Source organism: Balaenoptera borealis (assembly GCF_965194805.1).
Source record: "Balaenoptera borealis genome assembly, chromosome: X".
Taxonomy (NCBI): Eukaryota; Metazoa; Chordata; class Mammalia; order Artiodactyla; family Balaenopteridae; genus Balaenoptera; species Balaenoptera borealis.
The window spans coordinates 100,421,251-100,448,419 of NC_138881.1; the positions used below are offsets into that span (position 1 = coordinate 100,421,251).

At 47.4% G+C, this 27,169-nt stretch overlaps 2 protein-coding genes and 1 long non-coding RNA gene across 4 annotated transcripts in view; 2 read left to right on the top strand and 1 right to left on the bottom strand.

Moving 5' to 3' along the window:
- LOC309620796 overlaps positions 1-27,169 on the top strand; it is a 61,821-nt gene that overhangs the window by 30,273 nt on the left and 4,379 nt on the right. The gene's annotated exons all lie outside the window — the stretch shown is intronic.
- Positions 1,152-26,801, bottom strand: LOC309620636 (endogenous retrovirus group K member 13-1 Env polyprotein-like). Of its 2 annotated transcripts, none has more exons than XM_082377445.1 (2): positions 14,699-26,801; positions 1,152-4,016 (listed from the first exon to the last, which is right to left on the bottom strand). In XM_082377445.1, the coding sequence occupies exon 2, from the start codon at positions 2,888-2,890 to the stop codon at positions 1,859-1,861; it is 1,032 nt and encodes a 343-aa protein (XP_082233571.1). In that variant the 5' UTR covers positions 2,891-4,016; positions 14,699-26,801; the 3' UTR covers positions 1,152-1,858. The 2 variants fall into 2 exon arrangements, with proteins under 2 accessions (XP_082233571.1, XP_082233570.1); XM_082377444.1 differs by having other exon boundaries at positions 1,152-4,019.
- SOWAHD (sosondowah ankyrin repeat domain family member D) lies at positions 9,791-11,592 on the top strand. The gene has a single exon (XM_082377372.1). The coding sequence runs from the start codon at positions 9,792-9,794 to the stop codon at positions 10,974-10,976; it is 1,185 nt and encodes a 394-aa protein (XP_082233498.1). The 5' UTR covers position 9,791; the 3' UTR covers positions 10,977-11,592.

Consider the following 27,169-nt stretch of genomic DNA (forward strand, 5'->3'; position numbering starts at 1 on the left):
ACATGTACATCATTGTATAAAACACTCAAGTATTGAGAATACTTCTCAAAATATTTTTAGTAGAGGGGTGTGCAATCGAAAAAGTTGGGAGGACTTCCCTGGTGGCGCAGTGGTTAAGAATCCGCCTGCCAATGCAGGGGACACGGGTTCGATCCCTGGTCTGGGAAGATCCCACATGCCGCGGAGCAACTAAGCCCATGCACCACAACTACTGAGCCTGCGCTCTAGAGCTCGCGAGCCACAACTACTGAGCCCACATACCACAACTACTGAAGCCCGCACGCCTAGAGCCTGTGCTCCGCAACAAGAGAAGCCACTGCAATGAGAAGGCCAGGCACTGCAACGGTGAGTAGCCCCTGCTCGCTGCAACTAGAGAAAGCCTGCACGCAGCAACGAAGACCCAATGCAGCCAGAAATAATAAATTTAAAAAAAAAGTTGGGAGACCACTGCTTGAATAGTGCCTACCTTGTTTTAGGGCATCAACCAGGTTATGAATGCAGTGTGCTCGGCACATAATAAGTCCTCAGTGAGTATTGGCTCTTTGGCTCTTATGATATCCTCTATATGAGCAATGCATTAGAGGCAGTGTGAAATGATGGTGAAAAGCAAGAGCCTTGCAGTCAGGTAAAGTTGGATGCGTTCCCCTGCCACTTACTAGCTGAGAGAATGTGACCAATGAACTTCGCAGGACTTCCCTGGTGGCGCAGTGGTTAAGAAACTGCCTGCCAATGCAGGGCACACGGGTTCGAGCCCTGGTCTGGGAAGATTCCACATACCATGGAGCAACTAAGCCCGTGCGCCACAACTACTAAGCCTGTGCTCTAGAGCCCGCGAGCCACAACTACTGAGCCCGTGTGCCACAACTACTGAAGCCCACGCACCTAGAGCCGGTGCTCCGCAACAAGAGAAGCCACCGAAATGAGACACACACGCACCGCAACCACAGAAAGCCTGCGTGCAGCAACAAAGATCCAAGGCAGCCAAAAATAAATAAATAAATTAATTAATTTAAAAAACCTTTCTCCTTCCCACTTCCTTTAAAAAAAAAAAAAAAAGAACTTTGCTGGGCCTCAATTTCTCATTAGTCCCCATCTCTTAGAGTTGTTACAAAGATTAAGAGAGATAATGCACTCTTTTGGTAACAGCTTCATTGAGCTATAATTCACATACCATAAACGTCACCATTTTAAAGTGTACCATTCAGTGGGTTTTAGTATGTTCACAAGGTTGTACAACCACTGCCAATATCTAATCCAGGACACTTTCATTACCCCCAAAAGACACCTGTGCCCATTAGCAGTCACTCTCCTTGCTCCTTTCCCCTCCCCTACGCCCCCCACCTAGCCTAGGCAACCACTAACCTACTTTCTGTCTCTGTGGACTTGCCTCTTCTGGACATTTCATATAAATGGAATCAGACTATATGTAGTCTTTTGTGTCTGGCTTCTTTCACTTAGCACAATGCTTTCAGGGTTCCTCCATGTTATATGTAGCAAGCATTGTGGGAAGCATGCAGTCTTAGCCGGAGGTAACTCCTGGAGGAGACAGTATGTCTCTCACAAAAAGCAAAGCCCTTGCCCTTGACTTGGAATGCACTCTTTGTCCCAGGCCTGAGGAATGTAAAAGAGATTAGCAAAGCTATCTCAAGCCAGGAGACCTCAGGGAACTGAGAGTCCTGGTTGTTCCTTATGGCTGGGGGCTGTGTGTGAGCCTGCTTAAGGGAAGATAATGTTCAAGGATAGTTGTTGTAAACTTGTTGACATCCGCGGTAGTGACTGAACTGAGAAGATAAGCAATTCTATGGGTTTATTGTCTAATAATGAGTTCCTCTTCTGTCTATATAAGATTCAGTAAATTCTAAATAAAGTACCTTGCAACCATCAGTTGTCTTGGTCCTTCTGACCCCATACTCACGGTGCTATTCAGTCCCTTACCCCTCTCCGTGGGGACCTGGAAGACCCCCTGAGGTGGCTGGACCGTCGCAAGTGGCGCCCGAACAGGGACTGATCCCCCTTTTTTCTTTTTTAAAACATGTTGTTGTAAACGCAAACCATGGAGCTCAGTACTTAGACGAACATATCTTTGCAGAACAAATTTTACAAAGCATGGGATAATTGCCAACATAAGAAAACACATAATGGCTAGAGACAAGCCACCCTGAATCCAGTTTTGGGGATTGAGCCAATGTAGTTGACTAAGCAACCCTTTTATAATTTCTGTTGGGTCATTTTCATCTAGGTGCGATTCTTGTATAGCTTGAATTTCTGCATTTAATTTACGTATATCTAAACTAATCTTGCTGTCAGACCATACACTAAGAATATGCATTTTGATTCTTTCCCAATCCCAGTCAGATTCATTGTACTTATGCGCCGTTACACAGATCCAAGAATATTTAGCATGACATTTCAATTTCATTTTAATCTTTAGAGCATTAATTTGATCTCCCAGACTTAAGACCACATCTTTTAATTCATCAAGTTCAGTTTTCAATTGGGAATCCATACGACTTTGAAGAGCCAAAGCCACACTGGTATTTTTAGATAACTGGTTGACAAAATGGGCTTCATTCACGCTTTTGGATAGAGCAATCCCGGCCGTGGCTGCAGTAGCAGATAAAGCAGCCAAAGCTAAAATACTACAAATAAGTAATCCCAAAAATCTCTTAGTACGCTTTAGGGCTTTAGACAATTCAAGCCAAGCTTGTATTCCAGTGTTTTGATACCAAGGCTCATGCAGTTTGACTGGAAGCATAATATACGTAGGTTGTTTCATAACCATAACAGAATAAGAGCCATGAGAGGGCAACATACAGCTACTAAAAATACAATTATGACAAGTAATATTATAACCTCCAGTAAGAAGGGGTACTATATATATGTTTCCCATTAACAAAGCATAGGGTGGACCTACACATGTAATAACTGGTTGATAAGAATAAGATAAAGCTAATTTCCATACTTCCCAGTTCTTATGAAACACCAAACCATTATTGAGGACAGATATAGAAGAAATAAGTATAGAGCCACCCTCAAAACTTAACGTACACCGTATTTGAGAATTAGTCCAAGTAGAATTACAAAACTTAAAACTTGACTGAGGAAAAGCAGTAGGAATAAAAGAAGGCAAACGACCCGGCAAATGCCAGGAAACCACAGTCACTTGATGGCCGACCAATAAGGTGCCTTGCCCTCCTGTAGAACTTTCTACACATAGATAATGTCCAGAATCAGAAGGTTGTAAATTCTTAATAAGTATAGAATGATTAAAAGGATCTTTAGGGTTAACTCGGGTAATACGTTCCTGAATGTTAATTAATTGATGATCTTTATACCAATGCAGAAATGTAGATAAATCTTCTCGTTTTACTATCTGCCTACAATATAAAGAGAAGAACCAGTAAAGCGATATATAACTCTATTATTAGTTGCATATTGTGATTCTACCTTTCCAGTATATAGCACAGTATGTTCAAAAGCTATAGCTTTAATACAGCCTGATTCCAAATTTAGCGGACTTAAACATACAGGAAAATAATTAAACCAATTGGAATAATTCACAGACATATTTGCCATCTTAATATTTCCAATAAAATCTCCAAAAACAGTATCATTATAAAATACAGGGAATTCAGCATTAATCCAGGAAACAGGTTGTAGCAAAGGGGGGTCAGGAACATAAGCCCAGTATAAATCATCAGCTTGAACAGAAGAAGTAGAAAGAACAGCCAACATAGCCAAAAACATTGTCATAGGGGTAAAAGGAGTCCTTTGAGCAGTCACTAATTCCTGAGCTTGAGCCACCAATTTCTTCAATTGACCCCAAGTCGGAGGATCACTTTGTCGAGTCCTTCGTGCTGGACACCTCCTTTTCCGACCTCTTCTCTTGGGATCCATCGCTGGGGCAGTCTTCACATTCAGCGAGAGGCGCCGCATCCTCCGAATCAGCTGCGGGGTCTTTCTTGCCATCTATCTGTCTAAAAAGACGTTCAGGAAGCCACCGAGGGGAGTCAGCACTTCTAGGAAAAACACAAACATGACCTCGACCCCAGATTAAAACTGGATCAGGTCCATTCCATATATTTGTCAGAGGGTCCTTCCACAGCACCTGTGCCGAAGCTCCTTGAGCTGTGGAAGTGGCCATCAGACGTTCAAAAGCTGTGTTACCTGCTCGATCAACTGCCAAAAAATTTAAAATAAACAAGGCATGATTCAATAAGGCATGGGGTGTCTTAGTAAAGCATCATTACTTAATTCCTTGTTATTACTGGATAATATTCCATTGCATGGATATACCACATTTTGTTTATCCACTCATCAGCTGATGGACATTGGGGCTGTTTCTACCTTTTGGCTATTGTGAATAGTGCTGCTATGAAGACTCGTGCATGATAAGGCATGTTTAATGCTCAGCACGGGGCCTGCCAGGCACCTAAGTGCTCAATACCAGTAGGTGGTTGCTCTCATTATTAGGGAGTGCTACATTGGGCGATTTGGGACCCAGGGTGCCTGGATGTCAAAAAGGGTAGATGGAAGTCACCAAGGCCAGCATTCACTTACTGCACAGTGTCACTGAGAGCCGTCCCTGCCCGCCCCACCCAAATGAGTAAGGCAGTGTGGCACAGAGGCATGAGCACAGACCCAGATCCACCACTTTTGAGCTGTGTGATGCCATGCAAGTCACTTAACCTCTCTCAACCTTGTGTGTAAGTTGGATATAAATAGTCTTCTCTACATACCTCACAGGCTTGCTGCCTGAGTCAAAGAGATAAGTTAAAAATATGAAAGCACTTGGAAAACCATAAAGCATTATTATTCCAAACCTTACATATTACAGAAACTAACAGCTCTCGAATAGAGTAAGGAAGCACTTTGTTCTGCTCACCATTCTCCCTCTCTCTCCAGAATGTTCACATTCTCTTCAACATGACACCCTGGCCTTCTCACCACAGCCCCTGATGCTAGTACCTCCTTCCTTGCATCTACTTAAGGGCCAAGGGTGAGCAGCCTGATCCTGGGTAAAAACCTGAATTCACATCAAGAAAAGGCCTGCAATGTCTCTATTCCCAGGTAGAAATTTGTGCGACCTTTCTGGTTTTCTCAATAGCTAGCTGGTTAGAGCGCCCTCGTGTGTCTCCACGTGGTAATACCTGAGGTCTTTCCTGAGAGGTGACTCTTTCATCGCAGCATCAGTAAAAGGTGTAATGGAAATTTTTTTCTCGTCACACTTCATGGCCCATGCTTGACATTTGGACTCCAGTTAAGCCATTGCAGCCCGAGTCTTAGGCAGGTTTCCTGCTTGCACTCAGGCCTAAAGATTTCTTCCTGCTCCCTGCCCACGCCTTTCTCCTCAGTCATTTTGAAAAACCCTGGTCTCACCGTTCACAGATGTCAACTTGGTCTTACCACCTTCTATTATTCCAAGGTTACCCAGCTCCTAAAGTAAGATCATAAGTTTTTCTAAAAAGGGAAAAAAGTAAATCCAAAATAATAGAAAAGGATGTTTTAAGTGTTTACTAAATATGATTTGTTCTATAGTCTAAGGAGAAGGTATCGAGAATGTTAAACCTTTCACAGGGGTCTCCTCATGGAAAGCCCTGACACTTGGGAAGGGGTAAATGACAATCAGAGACAGTGATGTCTGGCAGTGCGTGCGTGTGCACACGAACACATGTTTACACACTCTCACAGTCACACGCTCTTCTGCTCAGGGAGCTTTCTCTCTCGTGGCTTTCTCTCTCACTGAGAATCATGTGATGATATCAGCTCAGGTCTTTGGAGGAAAGAAAACTTATATTTCATATCTGGAACCTCAAGAATGTTCCCTGCAGGGACTTCCCTGGCAGTCCAGTGGTTAAGACTGCGCACTTCCGTGGCAGGGGGCGTGGGTTCAGTCCCTGGTCGGGGAAGTAAGATCCCACATGCCACGCGGCGTGGCAAAAAAAAAAAAAAAAAAAGAATGTTCCCTGCTCCCTCCATCAGCTACCATTATAGAAGCCTGAGGGACTTTACTTCCCATATTCCACACATTCCCCTCATGCCTGCTCTGCATCCATGGATTTTTCTGAATCCATGAGCCCCACTGGCAAACTCCACTGTGAGCCAAAGATACATGTGCTTTTGGCTTCACCCCAGGAGCATGTTCCTGAAAAGTTGCAGGCAAATTAAATTTTTGCAGGTCAGTTATGATTCCCCACCGGTTTCCAATGAGACTTTTGAGCTGCGCTCTCTCCTCCTCAAGATTGATTTTCAACATTTCAGCTTGAAGTTTCTCTGCCTCTTGCCATCCTCCCCGACAGTTAAACCTCATCTGGAAAATGAAGAACCTGACCAAGGAAACATTAAGAACTCTCGAATAGTCCAGGACCTGGTTCGAATAGTCCAGGACCTATAAAAAATACACTAGAGAGGCTGCCATTTGGAAAAGACACCAGGTACCACCATTCAAAATGCAAACCCTCGCTCTACAGCCAACTTTTGGAGAGGCTATTTCCAAGGGCTTGAGGGGTTTTGCCCCACTCCCTTGGAGGGGGAGCAGCTGCCTCAGGGGATGGGCATTTTCAGTTTAGGAGGATCTTTACTACCCCTTCTGCTTTCTGCTCTCTTCACCCCACTCCCATGTATCAGATTCCAGAGACCTGTTGACTGAAGAGAAACACACAACCCAAAAGTTGCAAGTTACGTTTTATACAGCGGACTTAGTGAGGACTATAGCCTAGGAGGCAGCCTCTCAGAGAGCTCTAAGGAACTGTGCCAAAGAAGTAAAGGAGGAGCCAAGATATACGGGAGTTTTTGCAAGAAAAAATAAAAACGCGTTCAAACATCAAAGACTACAGCTAATCACAGAAAGCAGACATCTCAAAGTAGTGATTTTAGCCCCCCCCCCTTTTTTTTTGGCCATGCCACGCAGCTTGTGGGATCTTAGTTCCCCGACCAGGGATTGAACCCAGAGCCCTCAGCACTGAGAGCATAGAGTCCTAACCACTGGACCACCAGGGAATTCCCTAGCCCTTTTCTCTGTATGGCAAGATGCAAGAGTCTGGGCTCATTGAAATTATTCCTTAGATAAGCATCTTAACTATCTAGGGCCAGTATCCTGTTTTTCTCCATCCTGAGTTCCCCTCAGGGCGCACTGTGGGGTGGTGGGGGACGGTGGCTGCAGCAGCTCCTGGCTTGATGGCAGTTGACATTCGTTGTTCACTGGACTAGCAGGCAGCATTCTTTGTTTACTGGAATGGCAGGTGATACTCTTTGTCCACAGACCCTCTCTCCTGAAATGGAGATGGGTGCTGTGGTCCCGGGGAACCATGTATGCAACTGGTGACCTAGACAAAGCACTTGGTAAGTAAAGAGTTGCTAGGGAAGCACCTTGGCTTTGGTCTCTGGCAACAGTTAAGCAAGGGCACGTGCACCCTGGGTCTGTGATGCTGGTCAGGCGACTGCCCTTGCAGTCTTTGAACCGGAACCAGAGATATTATTAGTGCTGATAGCGACGGGAACTGCCTGCTTAGTGGCGAGGAAAATTAATAGTCCAAGCGTTCTCCCATCCTGCATTCTCCATGCTGGCATTTTGATTAAAAGAAATACTGCTGCAGCTGTTTGCATATTCTAGAAGTGTGTGTGCATGTGTGCGGTTTAGTGTTTACAGATTTGGGGTTGCGGAGGGGAGTTTCCAGAGCAACGGAAGTAGCTGCTTGTCAGTCAGGGTTCATTTTGAAAATGAAAGCCTGAAAGCTTGGGGCCCACTCTGGGCCTGGGCCTGGTCTCTGAGGAGCCGGCAAAGGCCAGGAGGTGGCTTTGGTTAGTCAGCTCAGTGAAGCAACCACTTGATCACCTTTTGCCTTTTTCTTTTACGAATTGACCAAGTCTATGAGCTGCTTTTGGTGTCCTGCAGATTCAGTCTGAGGCAGGGATGTGGGAGTGGGCATCGAGATTCTGGCCGAAGACACCTCCCCCAACACGTACACACACAGTTACATTTCCCCAGGCTGCCAAACCAGAACGAGATAACATATTTCTCACACACCTACTAGGTACACAAGGGCAGTATGACTAGTCATCAACGAGTTCAGTTTAATTGGCATGTCAGAGTAAAGGGAGAGAAATACAACACAAGGCTGTCTGTTCTGGATGCCGAAGGAGTAATACAAACAGATGGTTGGGGGAGCGAGAGGGATCACTCTGGGCTGGGGTAATCGGAGGAGGCTTACTGGAGAAGGTGGCAACTGAGGCCAACCTTGAAGGACAGGGGGAAGAACTTCACCAAATAGAAGCTATGAGGGAGGACATTCTAGGTAGAGGAGGACAAGTTCAAGATATGCTCAGGTTAGGACAAGTCCATCCGTTTGGCTGGAATTTGGGATTTGTGTGAGTGACTTGCTGCTGATAAGCTTGGTTTGAATGCCAGATCCTCTGTGCCAGAACAAAGGCTATGGTGTCACACAGACTTGCTCTGTTACTTCCTTCGGGGTGACCTTGGGCAAATGGCCTAATCTCTTTGCAAAGTGAGGATAGTAACAATACTTAGCTCTTGAGATCCTTGGGAGGGTGATAGAATGAACATATACAAAGCGTTTAGCAGAGTGGCACATAAAAAATATTCAAAAAATGGATTACAAATGCATAGGCTGCCATGAAGGAAAGCTCCAGGTCTTTAGGGCTGATCCCAAATATTTGAGGGCAAAGGTGGAAAAACCTCTGATACCTTCCATCACTGTGGGACCCAGTAGAGTGGGCTGGCTTGGCCTGAGTCCCCATTCCCTCCGGCCTAGACTGTTGGAACAGTCTCCTGGCTTTCTGCCTCTGCCTCTCCCATAATCATCTTCCTAAAGACCACCTTAATCATGGCTGTATTCCTCTCTGGCTCAAGAACCTTCTATGGCTCCCCACTGCTCATGACTGAACTCCCTAACATGGCAGGGGAGGGGGGAGGCAAGAACTACCATTTATTGAGAGAAGAAAAGAGCAAAGAGGGTGCTAATGTTAGGACTAAAAAGGTAAAATATCCTCCTCTTTTAAAAGCCCTGAAACTCTGAATTCGCGGAAATCAGCAGGTCCCTCAGGGAGAGAGCGGGATGCATCTCTGAAGAGGGTAAGGCGTTCGTGGCCAATGACTCAGATTCACCAGTACCTGCTTCTTCAAGCCAAGATGGGAAAGGTTAAAGAGAAGAGGGCGGAGAGAGGAGTCGGGAGCCTCGGGGAAGCAGGGGAATAGCCCTTCTCAGTTCCCTGGAAGGGCTTCCGCCTAGACACTTTCTCGAATTTCTCTGTAGGAATCCCGGGCAGCTTCGGCGCTGCGGGAAGGGTCAAGGCCACACAAAGGGCAGTGCAAGCCAACCCGAGTCACATGGGGCAGCCAAGCCGCCTCCGTGAATGCAAGGCGCGGGACAAAGGCGGCTCGGGGACAAAGTGCAGGGAGACTCCTGAGGAGATAAGAGGGAAGGGCGAAGGAAGGGGCGGAGAGCGAGCGCCCCGGAGCTCTAAGGACTGCGCTCCCGGAGGCCTTGGCTGGAAGCCGAACTCAGCCCGCCGCGGAGGGGACTCTCTAGAGCCTCTTCACCCAGCAACTGCGGGGATGCTGAGAACCCGGCTGCTGGGGCAGCTGGGCTGCTCCCGGCGGCGCTCGGGGCCAGCGCGCAGCCCGCCCCCGCGTCCGCCCCACAGTTGCCCACGCCGTGCGGGAGGCGGGGCCGCCCAGCTCACCTGGCCGTTTGGGGCGGGGCGCCCGCGACCCGGGAGAGCGGAGGTGGCGGCGGTACCCGGGGTGCAGGAAAGGGGCTCGCTGCGGGGGCATGGCCGGAGCTCCCACCCCTCCACGCCCCCCCCACCGCCCGTGCCGGGGCCCTCCCTCGGCTCGCTCGCGCTCTCCCTCCCTCTTCTCCCCTCCTTCGCTCCCTCCCTCCGAGCCCAGTTGCTCAAGCCGCTTCCTTCCCCAACGCCAGCGCCAGTTCCTCTCTTGGTGGGGCCCGGGAAGGGCAGCGAACGCTAGACACTGGAACCGCCGCGGCGGCAGGACCATGGCCGAGCCCCGAGGGGCCGCGAAGCCGGCACCCAAGGCCTCCTTCGCACCGACCGAGCTGAGCCTGCGGAGCGCCCCGCAGCCCCGCCCCTTGAGAGTGGACACCGTCAGCCTGGGCAGGTACCGGGGCAACGCCACCGCCTCCCGGGAGCCCCCCTTGCACGGCTCGTTGATGCCCTCGGGAACAGGCTCGGGGCGCCGGCGGGGAGCGCTGCGGGAGCTGCTGGGGCTGCAGGGGGCGGCTCCCGCCGGGTGGCTGTCGGAGGAGCGCCCCGTGGAGCAGTCCCCGGGCGGGCCGAACGGACCGAGCGGTAGCGGGCTATGCCTGGAGCCCCGGGAGCACGCGTGGATACTGGCGGCAGCTGAGGGCCGCTTTGAGGCGCTGCAGGAGCTGCTGGAGGTCGAGCCGGGGCTGCTCCTGCGGGGCGACCCGATCACGGGCTACACGGTGCTGCACTGGCTGGCCAAGCACGGGCGCCACGAGGAACTCATCCTGGTGCACGACTTCGCCCAGCGCAGGGGGCTGCCGCTCGACGTGAGCGCCCCGGGTAGCGGCGGCCTCACGCCCCTCCACCTGGCGGCCCTGCAGGGCCACGATATGGTCGTCAAGGTGCTGGTGGGCGCCTTGGGGGCAGACCCCACGCGCCGCGACCACAGCGGCCACCGGGCCTGTCACTACCTGCGGCCCGACGCGCCCTGGAGCTTGCGGGAGCTGTCGGGGGCCGAGGACTGGGAGACGGCGGGCGGCAGCGAGCGTAACAACGCCAACAACAACAGCAGCGGCGGCGGCGCCGCGTGTACGCCGAGACGCGCCCCCAGCGCAGTGGGCGCGCCGGTCGTGGAGACAACGGCCAGAGCGGCGGCGGCGCCCGCCAAGGGGAAGGACTCCGTGGGCAGACGGGTGGCGCAAATTCAAGGCCTTTTCCGCCATATGTTCCCCTTCTTCCAGGACCGTTGAAGGAGACGGAGACTGGAGAGCGTGGAGGGACCAAGAGGCTGCGGCCGGGCCTCGATCCCGGGTGGTCCCTGGCGGTCCCGGGTCCCACCGAAGGGGCGGCGCCTCGGACGCAGCTCGGGCCGCAGCCGTGGGCGCTGGTCCTGCAGGGAACAGACCACCTCGGGGTCCGTCTCAGGCACCTGTCTCAGGAGTACAGACACCGGCCAGGAGACGCGGGGACCAGGGCACGCCTAACTGAGGGAGAGCAAAGACCAAGCCTTCCTGGCGCCGAATCCCCAAACTACAGGATTAAGCAGTTAGGAGCAGAAACGTGGTCCTGCTTGGGAGAGGGAAAGTTAGCTTCCAGTAGCCATTTCTGGGCAGGTGGAAGCTCTGGGTTTATTAGGAAACATTTGCTAGAAGAATGAGTTAAGATTGTAAACCACTGATGCAGAGGAAGCGCCTAACTGCAGGCCTGACTCGGCTGTTAACGGGTCACTTTGTGAGGGCGGGCTCAGCCCCTGTCAACCTGCTCCTGAGACAACCAGGCCTTACGCATACGGTTTGGTTTCTAATGTATCACGATTGACTTCTTAAGCATATTAAAGTGGCATATGTTTTCCTTTTGCATTACAAAGCTGTCCTTTGAATGACTTTTTTTTTTTTTTTCATTAACCACCTCTTCCCTGTGTTTGCAGGAAAGAGGTCACCAACCCACGGCTGCGAGCTAGTGATCCAGAACAGTCTCTGGATCTCATTTTCAGAGCAAGTGGCCAAGATGTGCACCAAAGGAGCTACTTTCCCCTTGGCTCTGAGTAGAGACACACAGTTTACCTGTCTCCTGGGCTCTTTAGCATCTAGGTCTGGCCTCTTGCACAAGTCTCATCCCAGAGGAGTTGTCTGCAGGGAGCAGAGGGGAGGTAAAAGGAAAAAGCCTCCAAATATGTATTTCTAATATTTCCTGGTGAGTCACGTAATTTACCTTGACTTCTGCCCTCCAATGAGACACACCCCCTGGCACTTTTTTCCAAGATAGGGCTTTAATCGTCAGCATTGTGGGTTTCTTTTAATTACATTTAATATATAAGTTGTACTTTGGAAAACTGCTCCCATTCAGAAATAGTATGAATTGAGTAGAATACAGGTGGGTTGATTTGAGCTGAAACGAGGGAGAAGCAGTTGGTGACTGGAAATCCATGCTGCTTTTGAGAACAGCATATTTTCAAAATAGCACTGTATCCCTGGAGGGTTGGGTAGTCCTTGCAATGGACTGCTGTGTCCCCAGCCCTCCCATCCCAGTCCTCTAAGGCCAGGGAGGAACTGAGTCACAACAAAACACAGCCCAGAGACACCACCCTGAGCCCATCCGTCCAGGTTTCCATCTCTGCCTGGCGGGCCTGTTTGCCCCTTCTGTGCTCAAAACGTTCCCACCTGCCCTTAATAACCCATTAGATTCTTCCCATCCATGAAATGATCCAGATCTTTCCTATTGATTCTCAGCCTGTCCCGTGTCTCTAGGAACTATACCGTAAACATATTTACACAGTGTAATGTAGCATTTCCCTTTTCTTCTTCTAAATGAACTTCTTTGGGAATTCCCCCGCCATCCAGTGGTTAGGACTTGGGGCTTTCACTGCAGGGTCCTGAGTTCAATCCCTGGTTGGGAACTAAGATCCCACAAGCTGCGCGGCAGAGCCAAAAAAAGAAAAGAAACAAAAATGAACTTCTTTGATGTTTGCAGTGTGAGGGTGAGCAGCTCCTGGCTTGTGGCATTTGGCATGGGCATCTAGCATAACACTCCTCCACCCCCATGCCCATTTTTTTTTTTTTTTTTTTTGCTGACCAGCTGAGGGGTGGACAGCTGACCACCGTAAGGAAGGGCTGAGGTCAGAGACCCAGCCTGGCTCGGCCCTGGGTTCCACCTCTGGTTTTTTTTTTTTTAATAGCTACTTTATTTATTTATTTATTTATTTTTCGCTGTGTTGGGTCTTCGGTTCGTGCAAGGGCTTTCTCTAGTTACGGCAAGTGGGGGCCACTCTTCATCGCGGTGTGGGGACCGCTCTTCATCGCGGTGCGCGGGCCTTTCACTATCGCGGCCCCTCCCGTTGCGGGGCACAGGCTCCAGACGCGCAGGCTCAGTAGTTGTGGCTCACGGGCCCAGCTGCTCCGTGGCATGTGGGATCTTCCCAGACCAGGGCTCGAACCCGTGTCCCCTGCATTAGCAGGCAGATTCTCAACCACTGCGCCACCAGGGAAGCCCCCATGCCCATTTTATAGATGCAAATTGGCTAACTGATGCAGGACTGCGGTTTCTGCTCCACAACCTCTCCCTTGACAGCTGCCAAGGTGGGTTGGGCTTGGTGAAGGCGTCAGGGCAGGGCCTTCCTGCCACATGGCTGAGTCTGCGGACTCCTGGCTTGGAGGGAAGATTGGCATGTGCCTTCGCCCAACATTCAAAGGACACTTTTAACAGTAGTCCCCTCTTCATAGGAAAAGTTTGAACCTAAGCATCTTAACTATTAGCAGATTTGGGGACCTAAGACAAGCATCTGCCCTGCTCTTTCCAAAATGAAAACCAAGTCAGCTGGAAGATTTGAAAGCGGCTTTCTGGAGTTTTTCCTGTAGTCAGCTATTCTTCCCCACAGATTTTTCTCATCATGTGATATTGCCTAGCCTACCTCCTCCATGTAAAATTGAGGTTTGGCTGCAGGGGACAAACCCCCATGCTGAAAACTCTCCATGCCTAACATCAAGCCATTGGCATTTCTGGTATGCTTTTCGAGGCAAGACTGGTATGCTCACCCCAAGAGAAAGAACAAATTCCCTGAGAAACTTCTTTCCAGGGGAGCAAAACAGAGTTAAGCAGATGATGCAAATCTGCATTCTAGTGGGACAGGCAGACAAGAAAAGGAGGCAGAAGCAGGGCTGGGACAGGTAAGCATGGGGGTTGGAGTAGGGGGTGCTGCAAAGAGGGCGGGGCCTAACCCAGGCCAAAGGTGCAGGAAAGGCTTTCCGGGGAGGAAGAGTACACCTGATCTGAGGCTGGAGGGGTGAGTGGGAGTCGCTCAGTGGAGACGGGGGAGCAGCCTCCTGGCAGGGCCACTGGAGTATGCACGGATGCACATAGCAAGTACCAGGAGATGCGAGTCAGCCGGTTTGGAAGGAAGGTGGGAGCTGGGGAGTAACTAACGGCAACTCTGGAGAAGTGGATGGGGGTCCAGATCACTAAGGGTCTCATAGGTCATGCTAAAAGAGGAATACAGATTTTAACCTAGAGGTAGCTGGGAGCCATAGAAGGTTTCTAAGCAGGGGAGTAACATGATGAGATTTTAGAAAAATCACTCTTCCAGTCACGTGGAGGATAGAGCCAAGTGGGGGAAAATGCATCATACAAGCAAAGCGTTTCAGGAGAAACGCTTCAAGGAAAGCCGTGCTTCTGCTGGGAAGTTCAAAGACCCCTGTGGAAGGCAGTGGCCTTCAAACTTGTTTTTTTCTTCTCTCTTTTGCTCAAATGGAGCTTACCTCAGAGCCCCAGGTGTAAAACTAAGTGCGGAGCCGCTCAGGTGAAGCTGGGTTGGGACCTCTCCTCCCCATCCCGTGCCCCTGTCTTTGACAGGCCGGCGGGGGTCGCACAGTGGCCCCGGGAGCAAAATTGCCAAAACTGCTGGCGTGGTGAAAAGTGCTCAGCCTAACCTGGGTTCCAAAACCTGCTACTGATTAGTGACCTTGAGCAAATCACTCACCTCTCTGAGCTGCAGTTTCCTCATCAGTAAAATGGGAACAATACAAGCTCCCTTGCAAGGTCGTTCTGATGATTCGAGAAAATACATATGCAACGCCTAGCAACGCTGCAGGACACATAGGAAATAGAAAATAACAGAATGTATTTATTAACAAATTTATTAAAAAATAAATTCTTGTTTGGAAAAATTGAAAGGTACTCAGCAGGCTCTTGTGGTGAAACTACTTTATCTGCTAGGGTAGTCCAGGAGGGATCTTGTGGTTACCTGAATTATCCCACCTCTAAAATGTGTCCACATTGATTGCAAATTATTTTCCCTCTGTACCAGATGAGTGGCTGCTCCTCAAAGGAGATATTGGTTCCTCTGCTGATGTTCTTCACAACCTACACACTTTTACTTTAGACAAAATCGAAACAAGCCAACTTACCTTGTTCTCATCCCACAGAAGAAGTAAAAGCAGTAACTTAGTAAGTAATTGCCCACCAACTATTAAATAGGTTAGATATTATTTCCAGATAAAGTCATAAACTGGAGTCAGGGCTAAACCTGAAATCTCTGAAGAGAATAAAAGCACACAAGTCGACTCGTCTCTTGACCCTGTTATCTATAGAAATGCCCCCTCCCATCCCAGCCAACATACCCTGCATTCCACACCCAGCCTCCCTGTTTTCCCTCTTTCCCGTTCATTTTAATGAAGGGAAGGAGCATGCCTGTCTCCTTTCAAGATGTAACTCATGCTCTCAAGCCCGCCTCCTCCCACAGCCTAATTCCATCAGTTGTCCCTCTCCTGTATCTTGGAGCTCACCCTCAGTTTAGTTCAGTGCAATAAACGTTTGTTGAGCACCTACTAGGAGCCAGGCTCTTTGGGTGACAAACACTTCCCAGCCAAGCTTTTCCACAGGGAGGTCTCCTCCCTTAACATCTCCATTTCCTCAGCTCTTAATCACTCCTATGCATTCTGGTTTCTGCCTCTATCATCCCAGCACAATTGCTTCCACAAAGGTCTCCCATGATGACCTCCGGTCTGGCAAATGCAAGTCCTTACCTTTGTTCACTTCTTGGCAGCACTGGCCAATGTGGGCTACTTCCTCCTCCTTGAAACTCTCTTCTCTAGTCTTCCATGACCTCCTCTGGCTTTAGTTGCTGGCACTTACCAGGTTGAAGTCCTGGAAAGTTCACTCTACATTCTCTCCCTAAGTCATTTCATCCCTTCCCCACTCACCCCTGCCCCCAACTCTGCTCCAGCCACACAGTCCTTGCTGTTCCTCAAAAGAGCCTTGTTCTCCTGAACTCTGGGATTCCTACATGCTGTTCCCTGTCCAGAAACACTCTTCCCTCTATTCCTTGCCCCCTTTCACCTGGCCTACTCCCACTCATCCTTCAAATGTCAGTTTAAATGTCACCTCCTTGGGGAAGTCTTCTCTGACCCTCAGGCTAGGTTAGAACTGCACCTTTTCTAATCCTTATCACACTTGAGAAGTTATTCATGCAGTTATTAGATTAATATCTCCCCTGCCCCACTAGACGTAAATTCCATGAGGGCAGGAACCAAGTCTGTCTTATGCACCACGTTATCCCTAGTTCCTGGTAGATGGAAGGCGCTCAGTAAATTGGCAATGGAATCACAGATTTGACCTCAAAAGCACAAGAAACAAAAGAAGAAATAGATAAATTGGACTTCATCAAAATTAAAAACCTTGGGGCCTGAAAGGAAACTACTAAAAAAGTAAAAAGACAACCCACAAAATGGGAGAAAATATTTGCAAACATATATCTCATAAGGGTCTAGTATCCAGAATATATAAAGAACTCCTACAACTCAACAGCAAAAGTATAAAAAACCTGATTTAAAAACAAGCAAAGGACTTGAATAGACACTTCTCAGAAGATATGCAAATAGCCAACAAGCACAGGAAAAGGTGCTCAACACCATTAGTTGTTAGGGAAATGCGAGTCAAACCCAGAATGAGATACCACTTCACACCCACTAGGATGACTATCATCAAAAAGTCAGATGATAACAAGCATTGGTGAGGATATAGAGAAATTGGAACACTCATATTCTGCTGGTAGGAATGTAAAATGATACAGTCACTTTGGAAACTAGTCTGGCAGTTCCTCAAAAGTTAAACACAGAGTTACCATACGTAATATTGTGATTTATAATAAAAAACATATATTTGGTCTTCAACCCCATTCCTGGCACAGAGCTCCTAAAGCCCTTGGAATTTCCTATGATAAGAGTGATAAAGGTGTCTCTTGTATGTTAATAAGGTGACTTTGGGGAAAGCCCTTAGGTATAACCTAAGGTTAGGAACTGGTTGCCAGGGGAACCAAAGGTGAGAGGAGAGGGGTGGAACTTTCAGTATACCCCCCCTCCACCCTCTTCGAGGAGAGAGGGGCTGGAGGTTGAATCAGTCATTGGCCAGTGTTTTAATCAGTCATGCCTATGTAATGAAGCTTCCATCAAAACCCAAAGGACAGGGCTCAGGGTCCAGAGCTTCCAGGTTGGTAAACACATGGAGATTTGGGGAGTGTGGCACCTTCAGAGAGGGCATGGAAGCTCTTAACCCTTTCTTCATACCTTGCCCTATGCATCTCTTCCATCTGGCTCTTCCTGGATTACATCATTTTATAATAAACTGGTGATCTAGTAAGTAGGATGTTTCTCTGAGTTCTGTGAGCCACTCTAGCAAATGAATTGAAGCCAAGGAGGGGGTCTTAGGATCCTCTGATTTACAGCCAGTCGGTCAGAAGTACGGGTAACAACCTGGACTTGCAACTGGCATGTGAAACCCGGGGGGTGTGGTAGTTGGAACCTCCGATCTGTAGCCCATCAGTCAGAAGCACAGGTGACAGCCTGGGCTTGCGACAAGCATCTGAAGGGGGAGGGGGCGAGGGACAGTCTTGTGGGACTGAACCCTGAACCTTTGGAATCTGATGCTGTCTACGTGTAGTGTCAGAATTGAGTTGAATTGTAGGACACTCAGCTGGTGTTGGAAAATTGCTCCTTGTTAGTGTGAGGGAACTTCCCCCCACTGGAATTGGTACCAGAACCTATTTACCATATGACTGAGCCATTCCACTCCTAAGGTATCTAGGTATTTACCCAAGAGAAATGAAAACATAAGCTCATATGTGAATGTTCATAGCAGTGTTACTCATAATAACCAAAAGATGGAAAACAACCCCATTGTCTATCAACAGAGGAATAGATAAACAAAATGTGATGTAGCCATACAATGGAATCTTATCCAGCCATGAAAAGGAATGAAGTACTGATTCATGATACAACATGGATGATCCTTGAAAACATGTGCTAAGTGAAGTAAGCCAGTCACAAAAGACCACATATTATATGATTCCATTTATATGAAATGTCCAGAATAGGCAAATCCATAAGAGACAGAAAGGAGATTAATGGTTGCTTAGGGCTGAAGAGGATGGGGGATGGGGGTGGGGGGGTGATAGCTAAAGGGTAGGAAATTTCTTTTTTTTTAATCATTTTTTTATTGGGACTTCCTGGGCGGTCCAAGTGGTTAAGACTCTGCGCTTCCACTGCAGGGGTCATGGGTTCAATCCCTGATTGGGGAACTAAGATCCTGCATGCAGCGGGGCACGGCCAAAAAAAAAAATCATTTTTTAAAATTGAAGTATAGTTAATTTACAATGTTGTGTTAGTTTCAGGTATACAGCAAAGTAATTCAGATACATATATTCTTTTTCAGATTCTTTTCCATTATAGGTTATTACAAGATATTGGATATCTTGTAATATCCAATGTATTACAATATCCAATGTAATATCCAATACCCTGTGCTATACAGTAGGTCCTTGTTATCTATTTTATATATAATTGTTGTGTATATGTTAATCCCAAGCTCTTAATTTCTCTCCCCTCCCCCATCCTCTTTGGTTTGTTTTCTATGTCTGTGAGTCTATTTCTGTTTTGTAAATAAGTTCATTTGTATCTTTTTTTAGATTCCACATATAAGTGTTATCATATGATACTTGTCTTTGTCTGACATACTTCACTTAATATGATAATCTCTAGGTCCATCCATGTTGATGCACATGGCCTTATTTCGTTCCTTTTTATGGCTAATATTCCATTGTATATATGTACCACATCTTCTTTATCCATTCCTCTGTTAATGGACATTTAGGTTGCTTCCATGTCTTGGCTATTGTAAATAGTGCTGCAATGAACATTGGGGTGCATGTATCTTTTCGAATTAGAGTTTTCTCCAGATATATGCCCAGGAGTGGGATTGCAGGATCATATGGTAGCTCTATTTTTAGTTTCCTTTTTTAAAATAAATTTATTTATTTATTTTTGGCTGTGTTGGGTCTTCATTGCTGTGCGCGGGCTTTCTCTAGTTGTGGCGAGCAGAGCTGCTCTTCATTGTGGTGCACGGGCTTCTCATTGTGGTGGCTTGTCTTGTTGCAGAGCACGGGCTCTAGGCATGCGGGCTTCAGTAGTTGTGGCACGTGGGCTCAGTAGTTGTGGCTCGCAAGCTCTAGAGCACAGGCTCAGTAGTTGTGGCACGCAGGCTTAGTTGCTCCACGGCATGTGGGATCTTCCCGGACCAGGGATCAAACCCGTGTCTCCTGCGTTGGCAGGCAGACTCTTAACCACAGTGCCACCAGGGAAGTCCCCTATTTTTAGTTTTTTAAGGAACCTCCATACTCTTCTCCATAGTGGCTGTATCAATTTACATTCCCACCAACAGTGTATGAGGATTCACTTTTCTCCACACCCTCACCAGCATTTATTGTTTGTAGACTTTTTATTTTATTTTACTTTTATAAATTTATTTACTTTTGGCTGCATTGGGTCTTTTTTTTTAATACATTTATTTATTTATTCATTTATTGGCTGTGTTGGGTCTTCGTTGCTGCGCACGGGCTTTCTCTAGTTGCGGTGAGCAGGGTCTGCTCTTAGTTGCGGTGCACGGGCTTCTCATTGCAGTGGCTTCTCTTGTTGCAGAGCACAGGCTCTAGGCGCACAGGCTTCAGTAGTTGTGGCTCGCGGGCTCTAGAGTGCAGGCTCAGTAGTTGTGGCGCATGGGCTTAGTTGCTCCGCGGCATGTGGGATCTTCCCGGACCAGGGCTCAAACCCGTGTCCCCGGCATTGGCAGGTGGATTCTTAACCACTGCACCACCAGGGAAGCCCCTGTAGACTTTTTTTTTTTAAATAAATTTATTTATTTATTTTTGGCTGTGTTGGGTCCTTGTTGCTGTGCGTGGGCCTTCTCTAGTTGTGCTGAGCAGGGGCTACTCTTCGTTGCAGTGTGCAGGCTTCTCACTGTCGTGGCTTCTCTTGTTGCGGAGCACAGGCTCTAGGCGTGCGGGCTTCAGTAGCTGTGGCATGTGGGCTCAGTAGTTGTGGCTTGCGGACTCTAGAGCGCAGGCTCAGTTGTTGTGGCTCACGGGCTTAGTTGCTCCGCGGCATGTGGGATCTTCCCCGGCCAGGGCTCGAACCTGTGTCCCTTGCATTGGCAGGCAGATTCTTAACCACTGCGCCACCAGGGAAGCCCCCCTGTAGACTTTTTAATAATGGCCATTCTGACTGGTGTGAGGTGATACCTCATTGTAGTTTTGATTTGCGTTTCTCTAATAATTAGTGATGTTGAGCATCTTTTCATGTGCCTGTTGGCCATCTGTATGTCTTCTTTGGAGAAATGTCTATTTAGGTCTTCTGCCCATTTTTTAATTGGGTTTTTTTTTGATATTGAGCTGTATGAGTTGTTAGTATATTTTGGAAATTAATCCCTTGTCAGTAGCATCATTTGCAAATATTTTCTCCTAGTCGGTAGGTTGTCTTTTCATTCTGTTTATGGTTTCCTTTGCTGTGCAAAACCTTTTAAATTTAATTAGGTCCCATTTGTTTACTTTTGTTTTTATTTCCATTACTCTAGGAGACAGATCCAAAAACTATTGCTGTGACTTATGTCAAACAGTGTTCTGCGTATGTTTTCCTCTAGGAGTTTTATAGTATCCGGTCCTACATTTAGGTCTTTAATCCATTTTGAATTTTTTTTTAAATTTTGAGTTTATTTTTTGTATATGGTATTAGAGAATGCTCTAATTTCATTCTTTTACATGTAGCTGTCCAGTTTTCCCAGCACCACTTATTGAAGAGGCTGTCTTTTCTCCACTGTATATTCTTGCCTCCCTTGTCATAGATTAATTGACCATAAGCACGTGGGTTTCTTTCTGGGCTTTCTATTGGCAATTTTTTTTTAATAAATTTATTGATTGATTGATTTTTGGGTGTGTTGGGTCTTCGTTTCTGTGCGAGGGCTTTCTCTAGTTGCGGCGAGCGGGGGCCACTCTTCATCACGGTGCGCGGGCCTCTCACTATCGCGGCCTCTCTTGTTGCAGAGCACAGGCTCCAGACACGCAGGCTCAGTAGTTGTGGCTCATGGGCGTAGTTGCTCCGCGGCATGTGGGATCTTCCCAGACCAGGGCTCGAACCCGTGTCCCCTGCATCGGCAGGCAGATTCTCAACCACTGCGCCACCAGGGAAGCCCCGGCAATTTCTTTTTAAGGTGACGAAAATGTTCTAAAATTGACTTTGGCAATGGCTGCACATATCTGTGAATATACTAAAAACCACTGAACTGTACACTTTAAATGAGTGAATTGTATACTCCGTGAATTATATCTTAATAAAACTGTTACTTAAAAAACAAAACAAAACAGAAAGAACCAGAGAGAAATGTCCTCTTAGATTAGATTAGAGAGCAGTGAGAACACAGACACAGAGTTATTGAATTAATGAAAGAGAAGTGAGGAGGGGCAGCCTTCAGAAAGGGAAGGAGTAAGAAGTATATAAATAGAAAGCTGACAGAGGAATTAGAAGAACTAGAGCAATGAGGTCCCTGGGTGTGGAGATAAGGCTCCTTCCAGGCCTCAGAGGCCCTGAAGCAACCCTGTAAGCTCAGTTCAGTGTGATAAATGGTGTTCACATAGGGGCCCTGAGTCATTACAACCAGGTTAAAGTGTTTAGTATCGCTGTTGAAGAAGGCAGAGAAGTTTATGACACATCCTAAATAGGTAACAGTCTAAAAGCTTGGGTTCCTATGGGTGCACTCCTCAGTCATCCAGAAAATGTACATTTACGGAGCACACTCAACTGATAAGGTCCTCCTGAATTCAGAACATCTTAAAGGTGTGATGGTCTTTTTGATATGTCAACTTGGCAAGGCTCCAGCCCCCAGTTACTCAAACACTAATCTAGGTGTTTCAGTCAAGGTATTTTGCAGATGTAATTAAAGTCCACAGTTAGCTCACTTTAAGTAAAGGAGATTATCTTAGATAACATGGGTGGGCCTGATTTGATCAGGTGCAAAGCCTTAAAAGCAGGGTTGAGGCTCTCCCAAGAAAAGAAATTCTGCCTGTGGGCAGCAGCTTCAGCCAGTGGACAGCCATGCCTGTGAGATCCTGTCTGCCTTTCCTGAAGGCCTGCCCTGGGAGTTCCCAATTTGCCTCTCAGGCCTCATAATCACAGAAGCCAATTCCTTGCAATAAATCCCTCATTATATATCTCCTACTGGTCCTGCTTCTCTGGGTGAACACTGACTCATAAAAAAAGCAACTGTGTTACTCCAAGATAATAAATTTGTGATCAAATTAAAGTTTATTCAGATGGAACATATCTAATGCTTAGATGGTGGTTTCTAATACCATTCTCCAATAAAAGGAACCAAGGTTCCTTGTCTCCTTGGAGAAATGGCTGATTCTGGGCTGGGGAAATATTGGATTATGCCATAAGTATAAAATAAACATCCAGGGACTTCCCTAGTGGTCCAGTGGGAGACATGGAAGAACCTTAAATGCATTATTACTAGGTGAACAAAGCCAATTCAAAAAGGCTACGTACTGGGACTTCCCTGGTGGCGCAGTGGTTAAGACTTCACGCTCCCAATGCAGGGGGCCAGGGTTCGATCCCTGGTCAGGGAACTAGATCCCACAGGCCGCAACTAAGAGTTCTCGTTCCGCAACTAAAAGATCCCGCTTGCCGCAAACTAAAGACCCGACGTAGCCAAATAAATAAATAAGTAAAAATCCATATGTCCATTTTGATATAAACAATGACAGAATAAGTAAATAGGGAAGAAGAGACAAATCTCCCATGCAGAAAAATTCTGGGTAATTTATGGAGCTACTCGTCCCTTGAAGAGTTAAAGCGGGGGAGCATGACTCCCCACTTCTTAAGCTGCACATTGTGACTTACTTCCAAAGAGTACAGTCGGGAAGGGGGAAAATAGAGTAACTGTACAGTGGAGAAACCTGACCAACACTACTTCAGCCAGTTGATCAAGGTCAACATCAACGATGATAAATCATGGTGAGAGTACATACCCTTGAAATGATCTGATAAGAACAGCCCGTTACCTCTGTGATCTTCCTTCCCCAAAACTTATAATCTCAGTCTAATAATGAGAAAAACATCAAACACAATCCAATAGAGGGGCATCCTAAAAAATATTTGACCAGTACTCAAAACTGTCAAGCTCATGTTGTTGAACCCAAGTTCATGGGCCTGACACACAGTGAGGCCAAACAAATAGAAACATCAGAGTTTGGAGCAGAGAAAGGTTTATTGCTAAGGCCAAGCAAAGAGTTCTGATCCAGACTCAAACGTTTTGGTTTGTTTGGCCTCACTGTGCATTGGGCCCACGAACTTGGGTTCGACAGCAGTCATCAAAAACAAGGAGAGTCTGAGACACTATCACAGCCAAGAGGAGCCTAAGGAGACATAACTACCATATGCAATGTGGTATCCTGGATGGGATCTTGGAGCAGAAAAAGGCTATTAGGTAAAAACTAAAAAAGTCTGAATAAACTATGAACTTTATATTATCTTCTCGACTTTTCTCTAAATCTAAAACTGTTCTAAAAAATAAAGTCTATTAAAAAACTAGAGGGACTTCCCTGGTGGTCCAGTGGCTAGGGCTCCGTGCTCCCAATGCAGGGGGCCCGAGTTCGATCCCTGGTCAGGGAACTAGATCCCACATGCTGCAACTAAAAGATTCCACATGCTGCAACTGAGACCCGGTGCATCCAAATAAGTAAATAAATAAATATATTTTAAAAAAACTAGAACAGGAAAAAAATCAGATGAACAAGTACTTCTGAATATGTACTCTACAATTTTTTTTTTAAGATAACTGAGTTAAATTTATTTTATTTTATTTTTTGGCCACCCTGCGCTGCTTGTGGGATCTTAGTCCCCCGACCAGGGATTGAACACGGGCCCACGGCCGTGAAAGTCCCGAGTCCTAACCACTGGATCACCAGGGAATTCCCTGTACTCTACAAGTTTTGGTACTAGGCTACAAAATGAGGAGTCATTCCGCTGTTTTCATTTTTACTTTAATTTAAAAGCAAGTCTTGATGATTTAAGTGGCTGGCAGTCTGTTGACCCTCTGTTGATAGTGACTGTCCTATCTCCTAGTCAGTGCCAAATGAGTGGCTTTTCTACCCCAAAGAGACATTAGCAGGTAGCCCCCCCCAGTAGATAACCTCACTTTCTATTTCATCAAAAAGACAGAAATCACCTAAAAAAATTTGTTCAGCTTCCTGCAACCAAACCTATGAACTGACCTGCATGTGCACCCATTTTTCCCTTCCTGTGCTCCTGTTATAACAGTCACCACTGATGCAGTGTTAACTGCATGCCAGGCACTATGGTAATGCAGACAAAAAAAGGTTGCGTGCCATCTCAGTAAACAAGAATGTCGCCCACCATCAAACCATCAGCCACTGCAGACGTCCCGACGGCGCGCCCTGAGGGGAATTCAGACGAAGAGAAACAGGATACTGGCCCTAGATAGTTAAGATGCATATCTAAGGAATGATTTCCATGAGCCCAGACTCTTGCATCTTCCCATACATAGAAAAGCGCTGAAATCATTAACTTGAGAGGTCTGTTTTTTTGTGATTAGCAGTAATCTTCTGATGTTTGACTATATTTTTTTTCCAGCAAAAACTCCTATATATCGTGGCTCCTCCCTCGCCTCTCTGGAACATTTCCTCAGAGCTATCTGAGAGACTGTCTCCTGGGCTGTAGTCCTCACTAAGGTCCCTGAATAAAACATAACTCGCAACTTTTAGGTTGTGGGAGTTTTTGTGGTTTTTTTCAGTCGATAGTAAGCATAGTGCATGCATTATCTCCTTTAATCATCACATCGAAATTCCGAGGTTCTCATAATTTCCTCATTTTATAGTCAAGGAAAACTGAGACTCAGGGAAAGTAAGTGACTTGCCCAAGGTCTCACAGCTAGAAGGTGTTAGAACCAAGTGTTCCAACCCGGACTCCAGAGTCTGACCTCTTAACTCCTAGGCTCTCCTCCTCTGTGAGACAAATCCCTACTCCTGTGCTCTGACTCATCACTTCCCAGCCCTTGGGAGCTTTGATCCACTGACTATTTGTATTGTCCCTTCTGTGTTCCTACTTCTTCCCTTCTGTGCCCTTCACATCATTATGCAAACAAGCTGTCACTCCCCGGGTCAAGACAAGACCCCTCCTCTAATCCCACAGGTTTCTCCAGTTCTCTCTTGACTCGAATATTCACTACTCAACTGTCTATTGAGCATCTTCACCTGGAAGGCTTACAGCCGTCCCATGCTAAATATACCCCAAACTGAACCCTTGACCACTCCGCTTTCCCACCAGAAAACTATTCTCATGGTCTTTCCCTCTCAGCTAATGACACCACCAACCACCTTGCTGCTCAAGCCAGAAACTTGGGCGTCATCCTTGCCACTTCCCTCTTCCTCTTCTCCTACACTCAGTCAGTCACAAGTCTTGTTGATTCTATGAAATCTCTCCTCTGTCCATTTAACTCCATCTCCACTGCCTCTGCCCTAGTGCTGGCCACCATCCTTTCTCATGCAGACTACAAACCACAGCCTCTTACTAGTCTCTACTTCTAGCCTATGCTGCCCCATCCCCAGCCAGTCTGATGTTAGCACTCCACACACTAACCCCGGTGATTTCTTAAACCCAAACCCGATAGGCATCTGTCCATTTTCAAGCCCTTCAATGTTTTTCTGGGCCTCAAGATGCAATCCAAGCTCTGTCTCAAGGCTTTGAGGCTCCCGGTGATCTGGCCTCTGCTTACTCTCCAGCTTCCTCCTTCATTACTACTTCCTCTGGGCACCCCTCTCCCGCCACCCCCGAGTATGTCCCCTTCCCACACTTCTGCCACACAGAGTGACTTTCAGTTCCCTAAAGTCTCCCAGCTTTCTATCTATTTTTTTTGGGGGGGGGGTGACCACATGGCATGTGGGATCTAGTTCCCCGCCCAGGGATCGAACCCACGCCCCGTGCAGTGGAAGCGTAGAGTCTTAACCACTGGACCACCAGGGAAGTCCCTCCCAGCTTTTTCCTGACTGGGCCTTTTCACAGTCTGTATCCTCTGTGTAGGACATGAGCACACCACACTCCACCCGCCAGATCTAACTCCTCTTTGGCCTTCGGGGCTCAGCTTGCTCTTCCTCAGCCCCTCACTCCCATGTTCAGGGCAGGTTCCCAAGGACCTAGTGCCTTCCTCACCACAGCACTTAGCATCAGGGGCTGCGGCGGTCTGCACATTCGTCTGTCCCCTGCAGACTGTGAGCCGGTGAAGATGGGGGCCTGTGGATGTGGCTCACCCCTGCAGCCCAGCGCCCAGCACCCAGCGCCCAGCGTCATGCATCCACCTCGTAGTCTGTATTGGGTGTTTGCGGAATGAACAAGTGGGAGTCAGAGGCAGCTGACCTTGAATTAGATCCACAGGCTTTCTGATTAAACTAACAGTTGTTTTTTTGTAGGTCATTTGCATTCTGTTCCAATGCCTTTCTCCCTTTGGTGGCCCCTGTGGAAACACTTTTTCTAATGAATCAGATACACATTTAGAGACTTACAAATGTGGCATTACAGGTTCATGATTTTAGAACCAATTTCCTCATTTTGAGCGGCAGGAAACTGAAGTCCCCAAAGCTGACATGGTTTGTTAGTAGCAGACTCATTGTAGCTGTAAAACTGGGACTATATCTTGTCTTACTTCAGTTACTCTGGTACCTAACCGTTGGTAATGCCTGTCTTCTTTTTTTTTTTTTTTAATTTTTTTTTAATTTATTTATTTATTTATTTATGGCTGTGTTGGGTCTTCGTTTCTGTGCGAGGGCTTTCTCTAGTTGTGGCAAGTGGGGGCCACTCTTCATCGCGGTGCGCGGGCCTCTCACTATCGCGGCCTCTCTTGTTGCAGAGCACAGGCTCCAGTCGCGCAGTCTCAGTAATTGTGGCTCACGGGCCTAGTTGCTCCGCGGCATGCGGGATCCTCCCAGACCAGGGCTCGAACCCGTGTCCCCTGCACTGGCAGGCAGACTCTCAACCACTGCGCCACCAGGGAAGCCCAATGCCTGTCTTCTTTGATTTAAACGGTAAGGTAGGTTGCACTGTGACTGTGGCTTTCA

Bases quoted from the DNA above. Each gene is read 5' to 3' on its own strand.
- SOWAHD (XM_082377372.1), top strand. From the start codon at position 9,792: ATGGCCGGAGCTCCCACCCCTCCACGCCCCCCCCACCGCCCGTGCCGG.
- LOC309620636 (XM_082377445.1), bottom strand. From the start codon at position 2,890: ATGGGAAACATATATATAGTACCCCTTCTTACTGGAGGTTATAATATT.